General features: G+C 37.8%; 4 protein-coding genes across 5 annotated transcripts; 3 read left to right on the forward strand and 1 right to left on the reverse strand.

Moving 5' to 3' along the window:
* Positions 1–1,484: 1,484 nt before the first annotated feature.
* On the forward strand, positions 1,485–3,894 carry LOC133872348 (cytochrome b-c1 complex subunit 9). Its single transcript, XM_062309836.1, has 3 exons — positions 1,485–1,728; positions 2,243–2,290; positions 3,577–3,894. The coding sequence occupies exons 1-3, from the start codon at positions 1,606–1,608 to the stop codon at positions 3,625–3,627; spliced, it is 222 nt and encodes a 73-aa protein (XP_062165820.1). The 5' UTR covers positions 1,485–1,605; the 3' UTR covers positions 3,628–3,894.
* A 2,526-nt stretch (positions 3,895–6,420) lies between these two features.
* On the forward strand, positions 6,421–8,882 carry LOC133872768 (large ribosomal subunit protein uL1-like). Its single transcript, XM_062310369.1, has 6 exons — positions 6,421–6,527; positions 6,654–6,700; positions 6,792–7,011; positions 7,487–7,652; positions 8,336–8,541; positions 8,630–8,882. Exons 2-6 carry the CDS (start codon positions 6,696–6,698, stop codon positions 8,681–8,683), a joined length of 651 nt encoding a protein of 216 aa, XP_062166353.1. The 5' UTR covers positions 6,421–6,527; positions 6,654–6,695; the 3' UTR covers positions 8,684–8,882.
* A 416-nt stretch (positions 8,883–9,298) lies between these two features.
* Positions 9,299–12,964, reverse strand: LOC133872769 (iron-sulfur assembly protein IscA-like 2, mitochondrial). The gene is made up of 4 exons (XM_062310370.1): positions 12,646–12,964; positions 12,065–12,195; positions 11,839–11,947; positions 9,299–9,744 (listed from the first exon to the last, which is right to left on the reverse strand). The coding sequence occupies exons 1-4, from the start codon at positions 12,841–12,843 to the stop codon at positions 9,679–9,681; spliced, it is 504 nt and encodes a 167-aa protein (XP_062166354.1). The 5' UTR covers positions 12,844–12,964; the 3' UTR covers positions 9,299–9,678.
* Positions 12,965–13,017: 53 nt separating this feature from the next.
* On the forward strand, positions 13,018–15,567 carry LOC133872770 (glucosamine 6-phosphate N-acetyltransferase-like). Of its 2 annotated transcripts, none has more exons than XM_062310372.1 (2): positions 13,018–13,241; positions 14,807–15,567. In XM_062310372.1, exon 2 carries the CDS (start codon positions 14,842–14,844, stop codon positions 15,313–15,315), a length of 474 nt encoding a protein of 157 aa, XP_062166356.1. In that variant the 5' UTR covers positions 13,018–13,241; positions 14,807–14,841; the 3' UTR covers positions 15,316–15,567. The 2 variants fall into 2 exon arrangements, with proteins under 2 accessions (XP_062166356.1, XP_062166355.1); XM_062310371.1 differs by having other exon boundaries at positions 13,023–13,247.
* The last annotated feature ends 3,623 nt before the right edge of the window (positions 15,568–19,190 follow it).

Consider the following 19,190-nt stretch of genomic DNA (forward strand, 5'->3'; position numbering starts at 1 on the left):
TTTTCGGTGTTTGGTTGGGGCGAAAATAATGGTCAATGAAAATCATTTTCGGTTTGACCGTAAAAGCTTCTTTAATTTTCAGAAAACGATTTACGATTTTTAAAACCGTAAAAAGTTTTCCGAAATTAATCTCTTCTTCCTTATACGCATGTTTGATATCCGATCGTCAGAATTTAACAATTGTCGGTCGTCGGGATCCAGATGGCGCCTGAGTCCGACAACATCCTGTCGCCGGAAACCTGCCGGCGCCAAAATCAGGCAGCTGAAATTCTGCCGGTGCCGGAATCCGGCGGCCAGAATTCTGCCGACGCCGGATTCCGTCACCAGCAAACCAAATTCCGGCCGTAATATCGCCGGATCCGTCCAGATCTGGCCAAAACGGTCGGGATCCGGCCGGATTTGGACGGATCCGGCAATTGATCCAGCCGGATCTGGACGGATCCGGCCGGATCTGGCCAAAACGGCCGGGATCCGGCCGGATCCGACTATTGATCCAGCCGGATCTGGCCAAAACGGCCAGGGTCCGGCCGGATCTAGACGGATCCGGAAGATTCCGGCCTGAATCCGGCCATTTTGGCCGGATCCGGTCAAACTTTCTCGCCGGAATCCGGCAACGGCGACCGGACGTTGCCGGATTCCTGCGACAATGACCAAACTCTTATTTTTGCATTTCGAAATTTTTTCGTGCGAACTAAACACCGAAAAATATTTTCAAAAAAATCATTTTTTCTTGAAAATGATTTCGTCGAAATCATTTTACGACGGGAATCATTTACGTCGAAACAAACGGAGCATTAAACTCTTTTAATCTATTATACAAAAAATTTCTTTGGGTTCTATTTATTTATTTATTTATTTTTTTTAAAAAAAGCTCTAACTTTTTCTGGAGTGTTGTAACTTTCATCCTCCCAAAATTGTAGGGTTGTCCACAAGCTATGAGTTTAAGTTCCTGTGCTAGTTTTGTTGTGTTGTTTTTGTTTTTGGCTTTATTATAGTATTGTTGTTATTAAATTGATGTCTTTTCCTTTATTTGTATGTGTTTGTTGTCTTTGTTCTCCTTCAGGTATTTGGACGAGGTTGAAGTGTATCACGAGGATCATGATCTTATCTTAACTCATTTTTCGGAGAGTTTGGATATGGTTAAAGGGTCTCATGACGGTCATGTCCCTATTTACGGCTTGCTTAACTGTCTTAATTGGCGACGACGTTTCTTGTCGTTCATCTCAAGATTCAATAAGGTCACATAATTCATTTGGTGCATTTCCTTTTAATTTTATTTTTTTATGGTACTTTTTGCTGGATTACCCTGTCTTAATTTGTTATTCATAGTTGAAAAAAAATAAAATTACAATTTTCATGGCCCAATAGTAAATTGACACTTCACACGAAGCCCAATTAGACTGGCCCATATGATGCGCATACTGACCGGTCCATCTCCTTTGCGGCCCGTTCAAAGCCAACCCGTCCCAAAACCATTTACAATTCCAAAATCGACCTCCCAATCGGCCAATCCCATCCCATTCAACGCTGAGAGCGCTCTGTAAACCCTAGCGCACGAGATCAGGAGCGAGGACAGAGGCACAACAGCAAGCCAGCGAAATCGCCATGGATTCAGCGGCTAGAAGAAGCGGCGGCGGAGGGTTTTTCGAAGGGATTTACAAGGTGTTCATGCGCCGGACCTCCGTCTACGCCACCTTCGTCATCGCCGGCGCTTTCCTCGGAGAACGAGTAAGGCTACAAATTTGTTCACCTTCGATTTTGCAATATTATTTTGTTTGATTTTTTCTATTTTCATCATTTTCTGTTTGGTCGCCAAAAATCTGAGGAAAAAGTCAAGGAAATGATAGATTTTTTTTTTTTGAATCACACGCTCTGGTCAACATTTAATTTAAGTCTGGCAGTGAGGTCAGATCCATTATATGGCTATGTTATTTTTGATTGCCGTGCGACCACGGATTATAAATGTAACCAAAAGAAAGAATGCTGAATGATTTGTTTTATAGTAATTTTTCTATACTTTTAAAATTGCAATATTTGATACCGTACATATTGTGAGCAACCAAATAGAGCTTCGGGAATTATTGATCGTTTTTGGTTGTTTGTGTTGATTGAGATGGCAGCATTAAAAGAAATGGATTAAAATGATTTTCGTGCATAATTTTGTGGGTAATTAATGTCCCCTTTGTCTATGTTACTGTTAAAATTGAGAGGTTTCTTATAGCATTGGTTGAAATGGGTGCAGGCTGTGGATTATGGAGTTCATAAGCTCTGGGAATACAACAATGTTGGGGTATGACATCTATTGTGTTAATATTTTGCCTTAATTTTTGTTTGTTTTATTACTCTTACACGCTTGAATGAATTTCACAGTGCGTCAGATGCATTATATAGCCATTTTATATAAAATGTTCCCCAGTGTGCCATAGGAATCATGCCTTTTTCTGGACCTGCTATGGTTGAGCTCTAGTATTTGGAATGAGTTGTGGTTACTAATGATCCCAATCAGCCAAGCAGTTTTAATTTAGTTTCTGTTAGATGCAAACCGTTATACAAAATAACAGCGTGAACATTTTTGCATCAATTGCATTGTTATCAATTGCTTCTTTTTTCTTTTTTTCTTTTTTGTTTATATTCCTTTATATGAACGATTCTTGCCATACGGCCAGAGGTTTTTAATGGAATTATTAGATTTTTTTCTTACGCACATGTGGATGCTCATGTCCTTGTTGCACTTAGGAGGGTTAGAATGAAATTTTTGTTGATAATCCAATCTGAATTTGGATTTGAATTCAATTCAAACTCAGATCGTATCATTGAAATTTACATGATCGTAGGATTAGTTTCTGATAAGCTTAAAAGATTTATTCTGATTTACCTTAATCTTATCAGTATTTTATTCAGCTTTTCGAAAAGAACAAAAAAAAAAAATAGTATTTTAGTCAGCCTTGTTTTTGCAAATTGCTTTCTTCTCTTATTCTATCGGGAGTGGATTGAAATGATTTAAGCTTTAGAATCAATAGACTCATGTGCAACTTAAGTTTGGAAAAGAAAGAAATCAAGTTTTCCCTGATATGTGAATTTGATGATACATTTTGTTATAAGATTGGTCAGTTGCAATACGTACTTCGTAAAGTATACATTTGAAAGAAGTTGCAGATTTTGGTAATGATGAAGCTTTGTTGCAAAAAGATTTGTGCCAACTTGCTTCTCTAGTTTTGGAGTATTTCAAAATCCAGCATTTGGTTTTAGATAAAATGTCTCCTGATTCCTTTGATAGCCTGAACAACCATGCTATATTTGTAAGTTCTTCTCTATGGCATTTGCCCCCTTACAATAACTTACAGAAACGGAGCCATAATAAATCTAGAAATTTCAATCTGGCCAAGGGAAATGTTAATATGTTTAAAGTCATTGTCCAATTGGAGGTTACTTGGTATTCATTTGCATATATGCTAGTAGAAAAATTACTTGAGGACCATTGATAACCCCCTTATGAACTTTAACTATGAATTTCTGTTGAAGCTATTCACTAGATAATCTCCAAATTTGAATGATAATGTTCTTGTCTTGCTGCAGAAACGTTACGAAGACATTCCAGGCTTGGGGCAAAGACAATCAGAAGAATGAATTGTTCTCTCCTTGGTGATTTTGAAGTTCAATACTTTTGGAAAGTTTGAAGCATTTATGTACTAGATAGCATTGTGCATGTTTGCAATAAGTGTTTGTATGCTTGTGTGCATCAGACATTTTCCAAGACATTTTCCAAGCATGGGTTCATTCATCCACGCTGTTTGGAAGTCTTAAATCGGTATAAATTCTGTATGACTACTTGATTCATCTCTGAACATTGTGTTCTTCAGTTAACTTTCAGAGTTTCTAATCAGGTTATCTCCATATTCGTTTTCTGGCTGTTGGTTTTACTCATAAAATACACATAATTTGATGGGGGTAAAGGCACATCCAAATTTAATAGGATAATGATCCATGATTTTGCTGTGAAATTGAGGAAGATGTGTTGAGCCCTCTGTATATATGGATATGTTGCTCGTTTTGTTTTTAGCGTGTGGCTATGTTGCTCTCTGAACTTAAATCAAGAACCATCTAGGTGCTTTGATTTACATATAATAAATAACTGTTACGCACTCAAAATCCTACTGTTGAAAAGGAAAGAAAGAAAAAGAATTCAAATTTATGATTATAAGTTAATTGGAACTTTTTGGTTCTAATGCTACGTTTGTTTCGATATAAAATGAATTTCGCTGTAAAATATTTTTGACGAAATTATTTTTTTGGAAAAATAATTTTTTCAAAAATATTTTTTGATGTTTGGCATGTACGGAAAAATCTCAACCGCGAAAAACGGAATTCGGTGACAGCCCCTAGAATTTGGCAACGTTCGGTCGTCGTTGCTGGATTTCAACAAGCTATATTCCAGCAGTACTGGTCGGAATCAGGCCTAATATGGCTGTATTGGTCGAACTTCGGCTTTACTATTGGAATCTAGCCGATTTGGCTAGATTCCTGTCTGTTTGGCCAGATTCGGCCGGACACTGGCCAGTTTGGCCAAATTTCGGCCTGTCGGAATCAGGTGACGGCCACAGGATGTTGCCGAATTTTGTCATCGGCCGAATTCCGGTGGTCGACCATCGCTGGAATCCGGCGAGTGCCGCCGGATTCTAACAATCAAATACCAAAATCCAGCACCTTCGGCTGTAGATTCGAGCTACCAACAAATTCAAATGTCCGACAGTGGTCGATTCTCACAAACGTACGTGTAAGAATGAAGATTTTAAATCCCAATAACGATTTTTCAAAAATTAAATAAGCTTTTACGGTCAAACTGAAAATGATTTTCGTTGTTCATTATTTTCGCCCTCATCAAATACTAAAAAATGCTAAAATTATTTTTCAAAAAATATTTTACGCCAATACAATCAGAGCATAAATCATACGTGTCCCCTTTTCTTTAATAATCGAAATCTCTAAGTACACACAATTAGTTGAGTTGCTCTCATTTTGCACATCCCATAAACTCAACGTTGTGGGTTTATGATGGCAACCATGTTGTAGTAAAAGTAATAAAAGTAAAAATAAAACTTGGAAAAATACTAGTTCATAACTTGTTAATCTTTAGTGGCTTAAGCCATGAAAGTCTCAACCACCGTTGTGAAATTGAATGATTGATTTTGTCCTATCAAGATTTATTATTATATTTACTTTTAACAACTCACTGTGTTTTAGCGGCATTGTGAAAAGTAAATACAGCAACAAATGCATATTTGATAAAATATGAACCATTTGATTTTAAAACAATGGTTAAAATTTGAGAAGATGGTCTTTAATAAAATACTTCAAAATTTTAAAATGATAGTCACCCTTTTCCATTTACCCGAAAAAGGAGTGTACAAGCGATTGTGATTATTTCTTTATGCAACCAATTTATGCGATTATTCTTTTTTAAATAATTGTAACCACTAGGTTGATTAGCGGTTACGTAGTGTTATTCAAGGTTGGTTATTAACTCGTAACCATTTTTTATAAAAATTCAAAACTCATTTTCTTTTAAACGCCAAAGTAAAAAAGAAGAAGAAAAAGAGTATATATATATATATATATATAGTTAGCGATTAATAACCGTCCCACTTATACATCCGTACCCTAAAGGAGGTACTTACCCAGCATGAAAATAAAAATCAACGTCACTGAATGACTATTGGATTGAGATATACTACATACAATTTATAAGAGAGAACAAGCTATATGGCCCATCTATTATAAGCAGCTTAAGATGTCAACAATTCACAACCTAAGGCCTGTGTGGTTCGCATAATAGGTATTTGGAATGAAATAGTTATTCTATTGAAATTGTAATTCATTTATTTGGTAATGATATATTATAAGGATTAGCTATTCATGAGATAATAGACAACTTTTTTTTTTAAAAAAAACTATATTTTTCTTTAATTTTTCCAAACTAACTTTTTTTTAAAAAAAAAAAAAAGAAAAAAGAAAAAATAAGGAACTCGTTAGATCTCCACCCACAGATTGAACATATTCATTTTTTTTTTTTAAAAAAAAGATTGGAGTTTTTTTTAGAAAAATAAGAAATTATGTAAGTTTTTAAAGTAATTTAGGTTTAATTTCAATTGTGATATATATGTTGTCACCAAACTAAAAAAAATTAAAATAACTATTTCATTTTACCATTCTTTATTTTCAATAATAACTATTTACTTTTTAATGAAATACACATCTCGCGTGCTAAACGAGGCCTTATCGTTGTTTGTATTGATGCTTATCAAGCAACCATTATAGCCAATATATAGAAAAGAAAAAATAAAATCTGCGACTCAAAAGCACGTGACTTCAACCCACAACACGTGGTTAGGTTTTCTTTTTTATTTTTATTTTGTTAAAAGAAAAAAAAAAAAAAAAAAACATAACGTCGCTAGGGTTTTCGTTATAACTTCCCATCCATTTCTATCCCCTGCTATCGCTCAACGCAGCCTCCGAAGCCTCTCTCTAAGGTATACGCCTCTCCCACAAGTTCTAGGGTTTCTGATTCTTCCCCAACTCCCAAAGGCCTAAATATCTCAGATCTCCTCAATTAGTTCTCTAAATAATCTTGTTTTGTTTGATTATCTCTATTGCAGAGTAGCCATTGGAGAAGCACCTGAAACGGCAAAGCTCTACCCATGAGGTAACTTCTCCAAAATGAATCTAACAATTTTGTTTGATTATCGCAGTGTTTTATTCTTATCTTTATTTGTTCTTTGTGTTATTGTGAACAGTAAGCTTCAGAGCGATACGCTTAGGGAGGTGATCTCCCAGGTGTTGAACAGCGCGAAGGAGAAGAATCGTAAGTTCACTGAGACCGTGGAACTTCAAATCGGGTTGAAGAACTACGATCCCCAGAAGGACAAGCGATTCAGTGGCTCCGTGAGGCTCCCCCACATCCCTCGACCTAAGATGAAGGTCTGCATGCTTGGTGACGCTCAGCACGTCGAAGAGGTGACCCAATCTCGTTCACTCATTCATTCATAGATTACTTCTGTATGAGGTTTTATATTGTACTCCAATTTCTTTATTGTATTCTATGAATGCTATAAGAGATCATGTTTTAGTTAAATCAACTGTGAGATGCGTGTAAAAACGTGTTTAATTGTATTATTGTAATTGCGTGTGTACGCTTGAATTGACATTTATGCCTGTATTGTTCTTTTATGGATTCTTTATCGCATTTAGGTTTTAGCTATATTTTCTTAGCCCCTTATGTGGTGGTGTCATTTATTAAGCGCTTTGATTGACATCTAGGTTATTGTTGCGTATTATTTGTGTTCATTGTTGCATATTATGTGTGTTCATGTCTCAGAAGATACAAATTGAAGTGCAATTTTACGATTTAATGACATATATATACAACTGCGGTTGCTTGTACTGGAAAGCTTAATGATTTTTCAATTGTTTTGGTTATCTTTTACCGCAGGCTGAGAAGATAGGATTGGAGTATATGGATGTGGAGGGGTTGAAAAAACTCAACAAGAACAAGAAGTTGGTCAAGAAGCTGGCCAAGAAGTACCATGCCTTTTTAGCATCTGAAGCTATCATTAAGCAGATTCCTCGCCTTTTGGGCCCTGGTCTTAACAAGGCAGGCAAGTGGCTTGTATATTTTAGCTGATTTTACTCTTTTTGGTATTAAAACGTTAGGGTAAGGTTCAGTTTTTGGTTGTGGTATGAGCTCTTTTAGCTTTAGAATTTTCCAATTAGGTCTTGACAGTGTAAGAGTTGGTCTTTGTTTGACATTGATATATACCAAAGGTTATTTGCTGGTTTATCTGTCCGAGCTATATTGGTTTTCGGAATGAGGATTGCTAGACATTTCCCTGTAGCAACAATAGTAGCAGATGGAAGTTTCATCTTCTTAATATTGGTAATTAAGAAGCATGATGGCTTCTTATGTGTTTGAGTTGATTGTGATTGCGAGTCTTTTAATTGTACAAAGTGTGGAACTTGATCTGTTATTTGCAAGCATTAAATCAAGGGGCTGTATCGTCTTGTTGTCAACCTAGCCATTTTTTTGGGTAGTTCTAAAACAACTGTTGAACTTACCCGTAATTGCTTTCTTCTTTTTCCTTTATTAGTACTCTGGTTGATATTTTGAAAATTTGGAAATGCTCAGGTATTTGGAATTTTGATTAGTGATTCGCATTTTGTAGGATTTTCGTTTTGTTGGCCCCCAACTTCGTGTGATTCATCATATTAATATAATTAATATATATATATATATATATATTCTTCAGTATCTTTCTTATAACATCAAAGGATGTAACTGCAGGTAAGTTTCCTACACTGGTGACTCATCAGGAAACCCTGGAGTCAAAGGTTAATGAAACAAAAGCAATGGTGAAGTTTCAACTTAAGAAGGTTCTTTGTATGGGCGTTGCTGTGGGGAATTGCAGTATGGAGGAAAAGCAGCTCTTCCAGAACGTGCAAATGAGTGTCAATTTCCTTGTTTCATTGTTGAAGAAAAATTGGCAAAATGTAAGTTTTACATATATTAATTATCATTTGTGTATTATCTTCTTACTTTTCAGTCGTAACTGATTTTGTGCATTTGGTGTGCAAATAGGTGAGGTGCTTGAATCTGAAGAGTACCATGGGATCGGCAATCAGGCTCTATTGAGTTCGTTTCTCTGTTTTATGAGATGAGCAAAATGTCTTATGAATGTTATGTTAGCAAGACATCGTTGAGGAATGCTGTTGATGGTTTTTTTGTTTTCCTTTTTGGATTCTTTGGCTTCAGAGTTTAGTTAATGCTGATAATGTTGTTTTAGGTTGATGTTATTGGTGGTTGATTAAAGAAAATATTTTTGCCTTTCTCATTCTATCTTATTGATGATACTGGCCTGAGGATTGATTCTATGCGCGGCTAAAACGGTATTACCCGTTATTAGCCCATGCACATGATTGTGCTTCAACTTTTTCTACTATAAGCTACTCCAAAAGACCGAGTTTCGGTGCTTTTATAAATCGGGGTAGGCCTTTCAATGGAAAAAAGAAACTGCTATGCCCGCAGGCAGCGAATGTTAATTGTTCCTTTTGCTTAAACTGATCTCCATTGGAATCAAAATGGCCTCGTGGACATCCCAGTGTCTCTTTTTGGTTGCAGCTCTAAAGCTATTCAAGGTGCTTCCTTTGTATGAGGAGGATCAATTTTTACCATCTTCGCTTTTGAATCATATCGATTGCTCAAATCCCTTTTAAAATGTAAGTAATCTGATTTATAGCAAACATCAGGTGCCATCCAAACCATTTTTACATCTATCTCCAGAATCTACAGCAATACATGCTTATGTAGCATTGTAGCTTGCTAGTTGCCACAAGCCAACAATCATCAAGAGGCTGTAAGAGCTACAAGCTAATAAAAATCGGTGTTGGAAATGCATAATATAAGCCATCAAAGATGAAAAATTACAAGAGGAGCTAAATGACAGATTTGTGGTTACAAGTTGCTCTCTTACATCCAATGACATTATACAAAGATGGTCAGTTTGCTCAAATGGTTGTTATTGGGAAGAAAAAAAAATTATATGAAGTAATGACCAATTAGGGCTAAACTCGAATGACCTCTTCGCTGTGCCGGAAGACGGGGGAGGGGGGAAGGTACTTGCAACGACGCTACTGTTTAACCATGAAAGAACTTTTACAACTGCACCCGCCCACTGCACTTGGATTTTCTGTCACCTGCACATAACACCAGAACTTAGCCAAAGCTGCATCACCTACTACAAATAAGATATTTTGATGATACCATATGACCATACAAAAATCATCACTAAGAGCATCTTCAGCAGTAGTTGCTAAAATAGCTACCGAAAAAGTACAAATTTCTACTTTAGCTATTGTTTTTTCAATATACACTCAAACATATTCTCTATTCTACTATCTATTTTATTTAAATATTATTTTCAATTATTTTTTATTGTTTTATTTTCTCTCTCAAGTCTTCGGTCTTTCTGTCCCTCTCCCTCTCACCACAAGTTACTAGCCCCCATTGCACCATTCAGATGATCCATCAGCCACTCTCTTGCTCAATCAATAAAACTTAGCGATTTTACCCACACAGCTCACATGCAATCCACTCCTTGCTCTGATATCCTCATTGGTTTTCTATCGTCATCATTCTTCTCTCAGCCACGCACTCATTCCTACTTAAAACTAGCCCTGTTCGAAGCAACCATTTCCTCCTTGCAACGCTTCACTCTTCAGGCATCATGAATATAAAAGCCCAGGCTTTTTCGAAGGAACTCACAGCCATAGCAATGGCCAAGAACATGGACATGTTCACGAAGTTGACAGACAGCAAGTAGAATCCTCTCTTTAGATTCTCTGAAGAGCCCTGGCTGAGAAGTAATCAGCTGCAAAGAGCAAATGGGTTGTGGATCACGAACATATCTGTCGTGAAGGTGGGGAGATCTAAAAATCAGAGGCAAGTGGGCTTGGATTGGGAAGAGCAAAGGGGTTGTGTTGCAGAGACTGTCTTCCATGAAGGGGGAGAGAGAGAGAGAGAGAGAGAGAAGATTAAAAAAATAAATCTAGTGTGAACAGTGAATAGGCTAAAGAGCCTATTTGCTGTTCATACAAGAAGAAAAGAAAAATGTTATTTTTCTTATTCTGTTGGAGACAAAAAATGGCTCATAATAGTTAAATCTGACTATTATGAGCCATTTGGCTATTTTGCTAGATATGCTCTAAGAAACAAAGAAATAAAATGCAAATTTTATGTTAGTGTAAGTAATCCCCAAGCATGGTCATTAGCATATCTAAATAACAGAAATACAGTCGAGCCTATGGACCTTGAACCTTGTTCCCTTTCAAACCAAATGCCCTAATCTTATGGTTTCTTAAAATGGTTCCATTGTGCTGAAAGCTCAAAATTTTGCACCATTCTATTGAAAGAGAAGAGTATGTACCTTAAAATTATATGGAAAAATGAAAATATATTGGAACCTTTTCATTTCAATAGGTCTTTTAGTGTATCAATTTACTCACTTACAAAATTCATAAATAGAGCTTAGCAAAGTCTAGAAATAAAACTACAAAAAATTTGTGTACTGCATGATGATGATGCTTGAATTTCTGGAATCTGACACGTAAAGAGCACCTTAAGGTAAACATGGACAAGCATAATGAACCATGTCAAATTAGAGCACTTAATTTTCTTCTTTGACCAAATTAAGACACAACTTGGGTGCCTGAAATCTAGTCAAAAGCAGAAAATAGCCGTAAAACAACAACGATGATGACCAGACATCTAAAGGACATGAAGGTTGGCATCAACCTCTGCAATGTGGACCTTGTTTACATTTCTTAGTTGTGTTTTGGCTGCTACAGCCCACCTAGGCCCTAACACAGGAAGTAAAGTGTCAAGTTAGACTGGCATCTATAGACATGACCCCAATTTTAATAGGATAAACGCCTACTTGAGTTAAGTTACAACATCTATAAAGTAGTCTTGATGATTATATGTGATGTTATAACATGTTTACACTATCATGGATCAAGTTTATCTTGTACAAGGTTCCAAATTGTGCCTCAAAGTCATTATACGTTAAGGATTTACATAGATAATATGACAGGTATCACTTAACAAAGATATTTTTCTGAAAATGTTAGTCCTCCCTTGTTATGCTTATTAGTTGATCAATAAGCATAACAACTCACTTAACAATGAGTTGCCATGTTGGGAAAACAAATTACACGCGATGTGTATGCCCAATTTTGTATATCATAAAAACAATAAACCACACACAAACCCAACAAGTTAAATTGGCTTACCATGAAAGCCGCACGAATCAGCTCCTCAACATAATCAACGGTTGCCCCTTTTACAAAATCATATGAAATATTATCGACCACCACTTTAACTCCTTCCTGCTCAAAAACCCTAAAAAAATTGAAGCCAAGTGTTAACAAAAATGAGTACATTTTAATGCTTAGTTTTCATTTAGAACAGAAACAGGTGAGCAAACACACACACACACACACAAATGTGCATCTATACCTGTCATCTGAGTTGGTTTTGCCATCCAGATCGAAAACATATTGGAACCCGGAACATCCACCAGTTTCCACAGTCAACCGAAGCATCTTTTCATCATCCGATGCCTCACCAGCTTGCAGCTCTTTCATTCTCTGCAACAGCGACCCACAATTGAATAACTAAAGGCATCAACTTTGTGACTTCAACTACGGAAAACCCAGAACATTTTTATCCAAAAAAATGGAGAGAAAAGAAAAAGAACATGGATATCAACATAATAGGAATTTCATTTTTGATGATTCTATAGAACAAGTCTTCTGGGTTTCATTAATCTCTCTGAACACAGAAAAAATCCTCATTCTATTCCTCACCAAAAACTCCAAAGTTTCAGGAAATTTCATTTCTTTTTCCTCAGTTTTGGTGAGCCATTCAATAACCATAAAACAGAGAAGCCCCACAAAGATGCAAAACTGAAAGACCCAATATAACAATACAGAAAATTGAAAAAAAAAAAAAAAATCCTTGATAAAAGAAAAAAGAACCAAATCGAACCTTGCGAAATAACAAAGAAAATGGAATAAAGCGAGAGAGAGAGCGAGTACCCGGACGCAATTTTCAGTCAATTGAAGGGCATCGAGGGAAGGAGACGGAGACGGAGACGGAGACGGAGATGAATAAGAAGAAGATGGAGGGTCTTCGTGAAGAACAGAAGACGAAGAAACGGAGCTTAGAAGCCTCTGGTTCTCTCGGATTCGGCCTGCTAGGTACGGCGCCAAGCGCTTAATCGCCGATCTCACCATCTCTCTCTCTCTCTCTCTCTCTCTCTCTCTCTCTCTCTCTGTGTCTGTCTGTCACCTTCTCTTTCTCAGAGCGCCAAACCCATATTCTCTTTCTCTAGCTTTGCGTTTCTGGGTCCTTCGGTGCTTACTGATTCCGGCCTGACGTCTCTCTTGCTCTTTCACAGAAATGGGCTTGTGCCAATCTGTCCAAAGCCATACTCCCACGTCCACGTGTACTTGGCCCATGTCATCATGTTGTTCTCCCCACTAAACTGCCTGTCGTTCTTCTTTGTTTTGTCTCTTTAGTCCCAACGTTCTCATTAATCACAGACTCCTCCGAGAGTCTCTCAGTCATTTTGTCGAACAGTTGTACTTCCTCTTTGTAGATTCCACTCGGTCCCATAGGCCATAGCTGAGAGGTAAAGGTAAAATTCCCCAATCTTACTCATGCCAATCTTATCTAATTGTGAAATTCTTATTCTTTTAATGCTTGTTTTCGTTATCGTCATGAGGAAGTGATGAACCCAATTTGAAACCAGTATCCAAAACCGTGTAGATGGTACTTCATTGTCAGATCACTGAAACAGAATACAAAGGCAAACACTTGAGCTATTGTACGATCTATTCCAATAGGTGAAAAAGAATTTGTTAGTTATTTTTCAGGTCACCCTTATATATTACTGAACCCATTTCTTTTAGATTTGAATGAAATGCATGTTTCACGAATTGAAGTTTGTTGTTTAGGAGAAAGTCTGAACCAGCTTAAAGCCTAGACACTATTGTATTGAATATCAATACAATAACATGAATGTTTCTTGTTCTAGTTGGTCAGTGTTTTAAATTTTGAGAATATCAATGATATTGGAGGAGTCCCACAAAAGCAATAACTCGCAGAAATCCGAGATATCGGCCGATAATTTTCGTGGCAACCGATGTTTAAATATTTTATTATTCCAAGTATTTTCTGAAAAAATTCTGATACTTCCCAATATCAGCTAGTAAAATCGATATATCACCCTATATATTTTTGTAATATTGGCAAGGGGACCTTGAGACCTTCTCTATGGATACTATGGATGCTGATATTTTAACAATGTTATCTTATTTTTTTAGAGAACTCGAATACTGTTATTGTAGGTACTTAGCATACTCAGAAGATGACATGCTTTAATATATGTGAAAGAAAAAGAAAAAGAATTAAAAGTTTCAATTTATGTTGTTTGCTTATTTTTTGAGAAATCATACACTTCCTTGGTTCCTCAAACTAGCCTACAAAATGAACACATGATGTATGAATAATCTTGACCAAGAAAATGTGAAAGTGTCTTGATGATAAATTTTACTATTGCATACCATCTGAAGGAGATGGAAAATTTGATTTGTTGATGGAATGTTGTGCAGCCTACCAAGCAGTAATTCAATTGTGTTACCATTCTAGTAATTGGTTCATATCCTTAGCAGGTTTCTTCGAAAACAAATTTTGCTGGAAACCCTACCTGGAGATATTTGTGAATGCAGTCCTACTAGTGTTCTAGATTTGCTGTTATTTTCTCTGTTTAAATGCATCGTGATGGTGCTAAACTGCTAATGCATCAGCTACACGTATTCTTTCAGAAGGGGGGCATTAGCTTTGCTCTCCATGCTAGCATCAAGTATGAAAGAACTTAAAAGAGCTAGAGCTTAACATAGATATTTGTTGATAGAGTTATCCCCTCCTTTCGAAAATATAAATTTTGTTGTTATTTGAGTTTTTAAGCCATTGCTTAACTTTATTTTTCACAAACCAACCGAGGCTAAGCTATAAACAGGAGAGGCTTGGCCTTCTTTCTGTAACTTGATTTTAGCAGGCTTGCTCATGCTGTGCAGCTGATTAGAAAGCATAGAAAACTATAACCAAGTACTGTATTGTGCTTCAAAAAGCAATACAGATAACTCTTCAGAGATTTGATGCTTTCTCCTTGTTTATCGAAATGAATGTTTCCAGATCTTAAGGCAATCCTAAAGTCCCACTTGGAAAAGATGCAGGCCGGTGACTTGTCCAGCGAAGAACCGAAGTTTCAAGTCCGTAGATTACAGATCTCAGACAAAAGCAAGGGTTTCATAGAGCTATTGCGGCAACTAACTGTTTGTGACTCTGTATCTGACAAGGATTTTGAAGATCGATTTCAAGAGATCAGCTCCCTTGGAGATCACCACGTGATTTGTGTTATTGAAGACGAATGTTCTGGTAAGATTATTGCAACAGGGAGCGTGTTCATTGAGAATAAATTTTTGAGGAATTGTGGCAAAGTTGGGCACATTGAAGATGTTGTGGTTGACACCAATGCTCGAGGAATGCAATTAGGCAAGAAAATCATTGCGTTCCTCATGGATCATGCTTGTTTGATGGGGTGTTATAAGGTGATTCTTGACTGCAGTTTGGAGAATAGAGCGTTTTATGAGAAATGTGGTTTCAAGCAGAAAGAAATTCAGATGGTCAAGTATTTTGTTTGATTTGTTTGTGTTACTTCTTCCATTGCAGTTTTGGTAGCGATTGGTGTCTGAATGTATTTGGAGATATTTTTTCTATTGGAATGAGGAAAACCTCTCTGTGCATTGTACACTGACGACTTGCTTTGGTTCAAGTTGATTTTGTTGCTTCATGCAGCAAATCCTTTGTGGGATACAGTTTGTGGTTAGTATAATAAAAATGCATATTTACAATTGTAAAAATTTGGATATATTAGATTATGCTGTTAAGTTCAACATGGCCAAGTTTCAATTTCGTTGGAGCTATCCATTCGAACATCAAAAAAACGTTTACAAATTAGATCAGCTAATGCATAATTTTTTTTTTCCCCATGTCCTATTATAGGTTTGAGAAATTGGATCCTCTCTCCACATTATCACATAGCAAACATTAGAAAGGCCTATTAGTGAGCATTTCTCAAAGATGGAGATGATCCATTTGATGATTTAGATTTTGTTTTGTTGTGTCTAGTAGTATATATAATGTCACGTCATTTAAAATTTTTAAAGACGTGACAACATATTTACTATGTAGTAACGAACTTTACTTATCCCCTAAGCCTTCACGTGATTTTTAATCTCTCTTGTAAACTTTAAAAATTTGTAGTGTGGGTTCTAATCTTCAACCCCTTTCATTAACCTTATCCGTTATAAATTTTTGTTAAATCCTAGCGGATGAAGCAACAATGACCAAAATACCCCATTTATTTGTTTATTTATTTTTTTAAAAAAAAAGAAGTGAAAAAATCCATATCGCATAGCCGTGGGTCAAGGTTTTTTTTTTTTTAAAAAATGATTGTTATTTGGATATATGAATGATCTATATGGGTAAATGGATGGATGGATGAATGATTGTAATTGAAATGAAATAGATGGATTGTAAAAGATGATGGGCAATTCAAGAAGCTCAATTGTCTCCGACCTGATTCGAGAACAACAAATCTCTCCCAATGAACTATTTTTTGTACATTTCTTTTTCATTCCCTTTCTTACAGTCTTGGTTCCTCTTGTATAGACTATGAACAACTAACATTGTTGGTACAGTTTCCGGTATGGTGTGAATCTGCACGTTCCTTTGATGTTCTTCACGCTTCTTAATAACTCTGCAAAACAACAAAACCTAGGGATCCTTCCGGGGGTCCCGCTCCGATGCCTAAGTTAGCTTCTGTGAGAGAAATAATGCTCTATGCATAAAAATTGAGACTTAGTTTATACCTAGGGTATGAGCTTATTTATAGGCATAGAGGTGGAGTCAAACCTGGATTAGGACTCTTGCTCCTTGTTGATCTAGAACTGCTGTCAGAGTTCTAATTGGACTTTAATCCTTTATTAGACTTATAATTGGATATCTTCATAGACTTCCAATTTGATATCTTCTTAGACTTCTGATCTGATATCTTATTAGACTTCTGATATGATCATTATTCTTATCTGATCATTATTCTTATCTGTTTGGACCTTATTTGACTTTTGAATCTCCTCTTTGGATTTGGTTGAGTGGGATTTATCCCCAACAGTTACCCCCCAATTCCCTTATCCGAAGCTTGCTTGAATAATGGGAATTCCATATCTAAGGAAACCCGATCTTTGTCTCCTTCTGAAAACCTGCTAACCTGCAAAACCTGAGGGTTAAATCTTACCCCCCATTACTCTTGCTCTCGGCTAGGACTGATCCGAGAGTTTCTTCTTGCTCTCGGCTAGGACTGATCCGAGAGTTTTCTTCTTGCTCTCGGCTAGGACTGATCCGAGAGGCTCCTTCTCGGCTAGGACTGGTCCGAGAAGTTTCTTCTTGCTCTCGACTATGACTAATCCGAGAGGCTCCTTCTCGGCTAGGACTGATCCGAGAAGTTTCTTCTTGCTCTCGGCTAGGACTGATCCGAGAGGCTCCTTCTCGGCTAGGACTGATCCGAAAAGTTTCTTCTTGCTCTCGGCTAGGACTGATCCGAGAGGCTCCTTCTCGGCTAGGACTGGTCCGAGAAGTTTCTTCTTGCTCTCGGCTAGGACTGATCCGAGAATTTTCTTCTTGTACTCGGCTAGGACTGATCCGAGACTCTCGGCTAGGACTGATCCGAGAGTTTTCTTCTTGTACTCGGCTAGGACTGATCCGAGAGATTTTACCTACAAAATAAGCGACATCAACGGGGTTCCCGGTCCCTAGACCGAGAACACTCCGATGCTTAAGTCAGCTTTATTCATTTATTCTGAAAATACTTATTTTCCAAAATCTTGGGAATTTTCTGTCTAGTCTGAATTGAAAATAAAAGTCTATTTCTTTGCAAATATAAATGCTAAAAAATAAAAGCAAGCCTGAAATTCCCGAGAGTCCTTTTTATGGGATCACGGGCAAATACTGTTGTTGCCTCGGCTCTCTATGCTGTGGGCTTCTGCTTCTTCGGTCCTCTCTTCTTTCTATGTCATCTCGGGGATCATTCTCTTGATGCCTCTCGCCTAGTTGAGGACGGTCTCGGGGATAGTAATCCCGTGGCTGCTGATCTCGGGGCTGATAGTCCTGATGATTCCGAAGCCTGTTATTTCCTTGCTGGTTCCGTTTTTCTCCCAAGAACCGAACCAGCTTGCCATTCTTTATGAATTCTTCTATTAACAACCTTAGGGTTACGCACCCCTCGGTTGAATGACCTGCTTGTTTATGGAAATCACAATACTTCCATGCATTCCTATAAGGAGGATTACCTGGTATCTTTTGCGGTTCCCGAAAATGCCGGATCTCTCTTGATCTCCATGAGGACTTCTGATATCTCGGCATTGAGAGGTGTAAAGTTGTAATCTTTGAACTTCTTTACCTGCCTCTGCTCTTCCTCATCAGCTTTTCTGAATTCTTTCCTTTTCTTTTCTAGGGCTGTCTCTCGGGGTAGTCTAGAACTGGCCATAGACTTCAGCGTCTCTTCCTGGTTAATGAATTCTTCTACCTTATCCATGAGGCCTTGCAAGGTATTCGGTTGCTTCCGGATCAACTTTTTCATCAAAGGCTCCTCGGGTGAAATTCCCTGATAAATGGCAGCAAAGATCATATCCTCGGTCGGATCTTCGACCGTAGCCTTCTCTCGGTTGAACCGAGCCATAAACTCCTTAAGACTCTCATTGCCCTGCTGGTGCAATGATAGCAAATATCCCGAAGGCTTCTTCCTTGTCCGGAAAGCCAAGAACTCCGTTAGGAATATCTTGGACAATTCCTTGAACTGATCAACGGAATTCGGGGGCAGCTTCCTGAACCAGTCTCGAGCATTCCCCGAAAGAGTAAAAGGGAAGGCCCGACATGCTACTTCATCGGGTGTCCCGTGAAGGTCTAGATGAGCTTTGAAATTCTCTAGGTGATCCAAGGGATCTCTGTCTCCTGCATAACTTAGAATTTGGGGTACCTTAAACTTATTGGGAAGCTGATAGTCTGCCACCCATCTGGTGAAGGGTGAGTCTGTACCCATTAGGAGCTTGTCCACCATTACGGATCTGCTTTTGTCCTTTCTTTCCATCTCTATGTACGTGCACCTTCTCTCCAGCTCGGCAATAACTCTGCTCAGATCTCCTTGGCGGTCATCCTCCCTCCGAGGATTAGTGTTGCTGTTATGATCTTCTTCCTCTCGCTCATCCCTGTTCATCTCGGGATTGGGCTGTTCCGGCCTCCTGCGCAGCAACTCGGCATTCCGCTGTGTTAAGGATTCAATCTGGGCTTCCAACGCTGCTATGCGATCTTGATCTCCACCCCCCGGGGGAGGGTTCTGTGGAGGCTGCTGATTATTCTGAATACCTGGCTCCATTCGGACTATGGGCTCTCGGTTGGTCTGGCTTCCGGAACGTGTGTTCATCACCATGCTGGATCTTATTTTTCTTTTATGAGGAACGAA

Source organism: Alnus glutinosa, chromosome 7 (genome assembly GCF_958979055.1).
Source record: "Alnus glutinosa chromosome 7, dhAlnGlut1.1, whole genome shotgun sequence".
NCBI classification, from domain to species: domain Eukaryota; kingdom Viridiplantae; phylum Streptophyta; class Magnoliopsida; order Fagales; family Betulaceae; genus Alnus; species Alnus glutinosa.

Bases quoted from the DNA above. Each gene is read 5' to 3' on its own strand.
- LOC133872348 (XM_062309836.1), top strand. From the start codon at position 1,606: ATGGATTCAGCGGCTAGAAGAAGCGGCGGCGGAGGGTTTTTCGAAGGG. The intron at 1,729-2,242 runs GTAAGGCTACAA...AAATGGGTGCAG, and splicing joins GCGCTTTCCTCGGAGAACGA to GCTGTGGATTATGGAGTTCA. The intron at 2,291-3,576 runs GTATGACATCTA...GTCTTGCTGCAG, and splicing joins GGGAATACAACAATGTTGGG to AAACGTTACGAAGACATTCC.
- LOC133872768 (XM_062310369.1), top strand. The intron at 7,012-7,486 runs GTGACCCAATCT...CTTTTACCGCAG, and splicing joins ACGCTCAGCACGTCGAAGAG to GCTGAGAAGATAGGATTGGA. The intron at 8,542-8,629 runs GTAAGTTTTACA...GTGTGCAAATAG, and splicing joins TGAAGAAAAATTGGCAAAAT to GTGAGGTGCTTGAATCTGAA.
- LOC133872769 (XM_062310370.1), bottom strand. From the start codon at position 12,843: ATGGTGAGATCGGCGATTAAGCGCTTGGCGCCGTACCTAGCAGGCCGA. The intron at 11,948-12,064 runs GTATAGATGCAC...CAATTTTTTTAG, and splicing joins AAAACCAACTCAGATGACAG to GGTTTTTGAGCAGGAAGGAG. The intron at 9,745-11,838 runs GTAAGCCAATTT...TGTTATGTGCAG, and splicing joins TGATTCGTGCGGCTTTCATG to GTGACAGAAAATCCAAGTGC.
- LOC133872770 (XM_062310372.1), top strand. From the start codon at position 14,842: ATGCAGGCCGGTGACTTGTCCAGCGAAGAACCGAAGTTTCAAGTCCGT.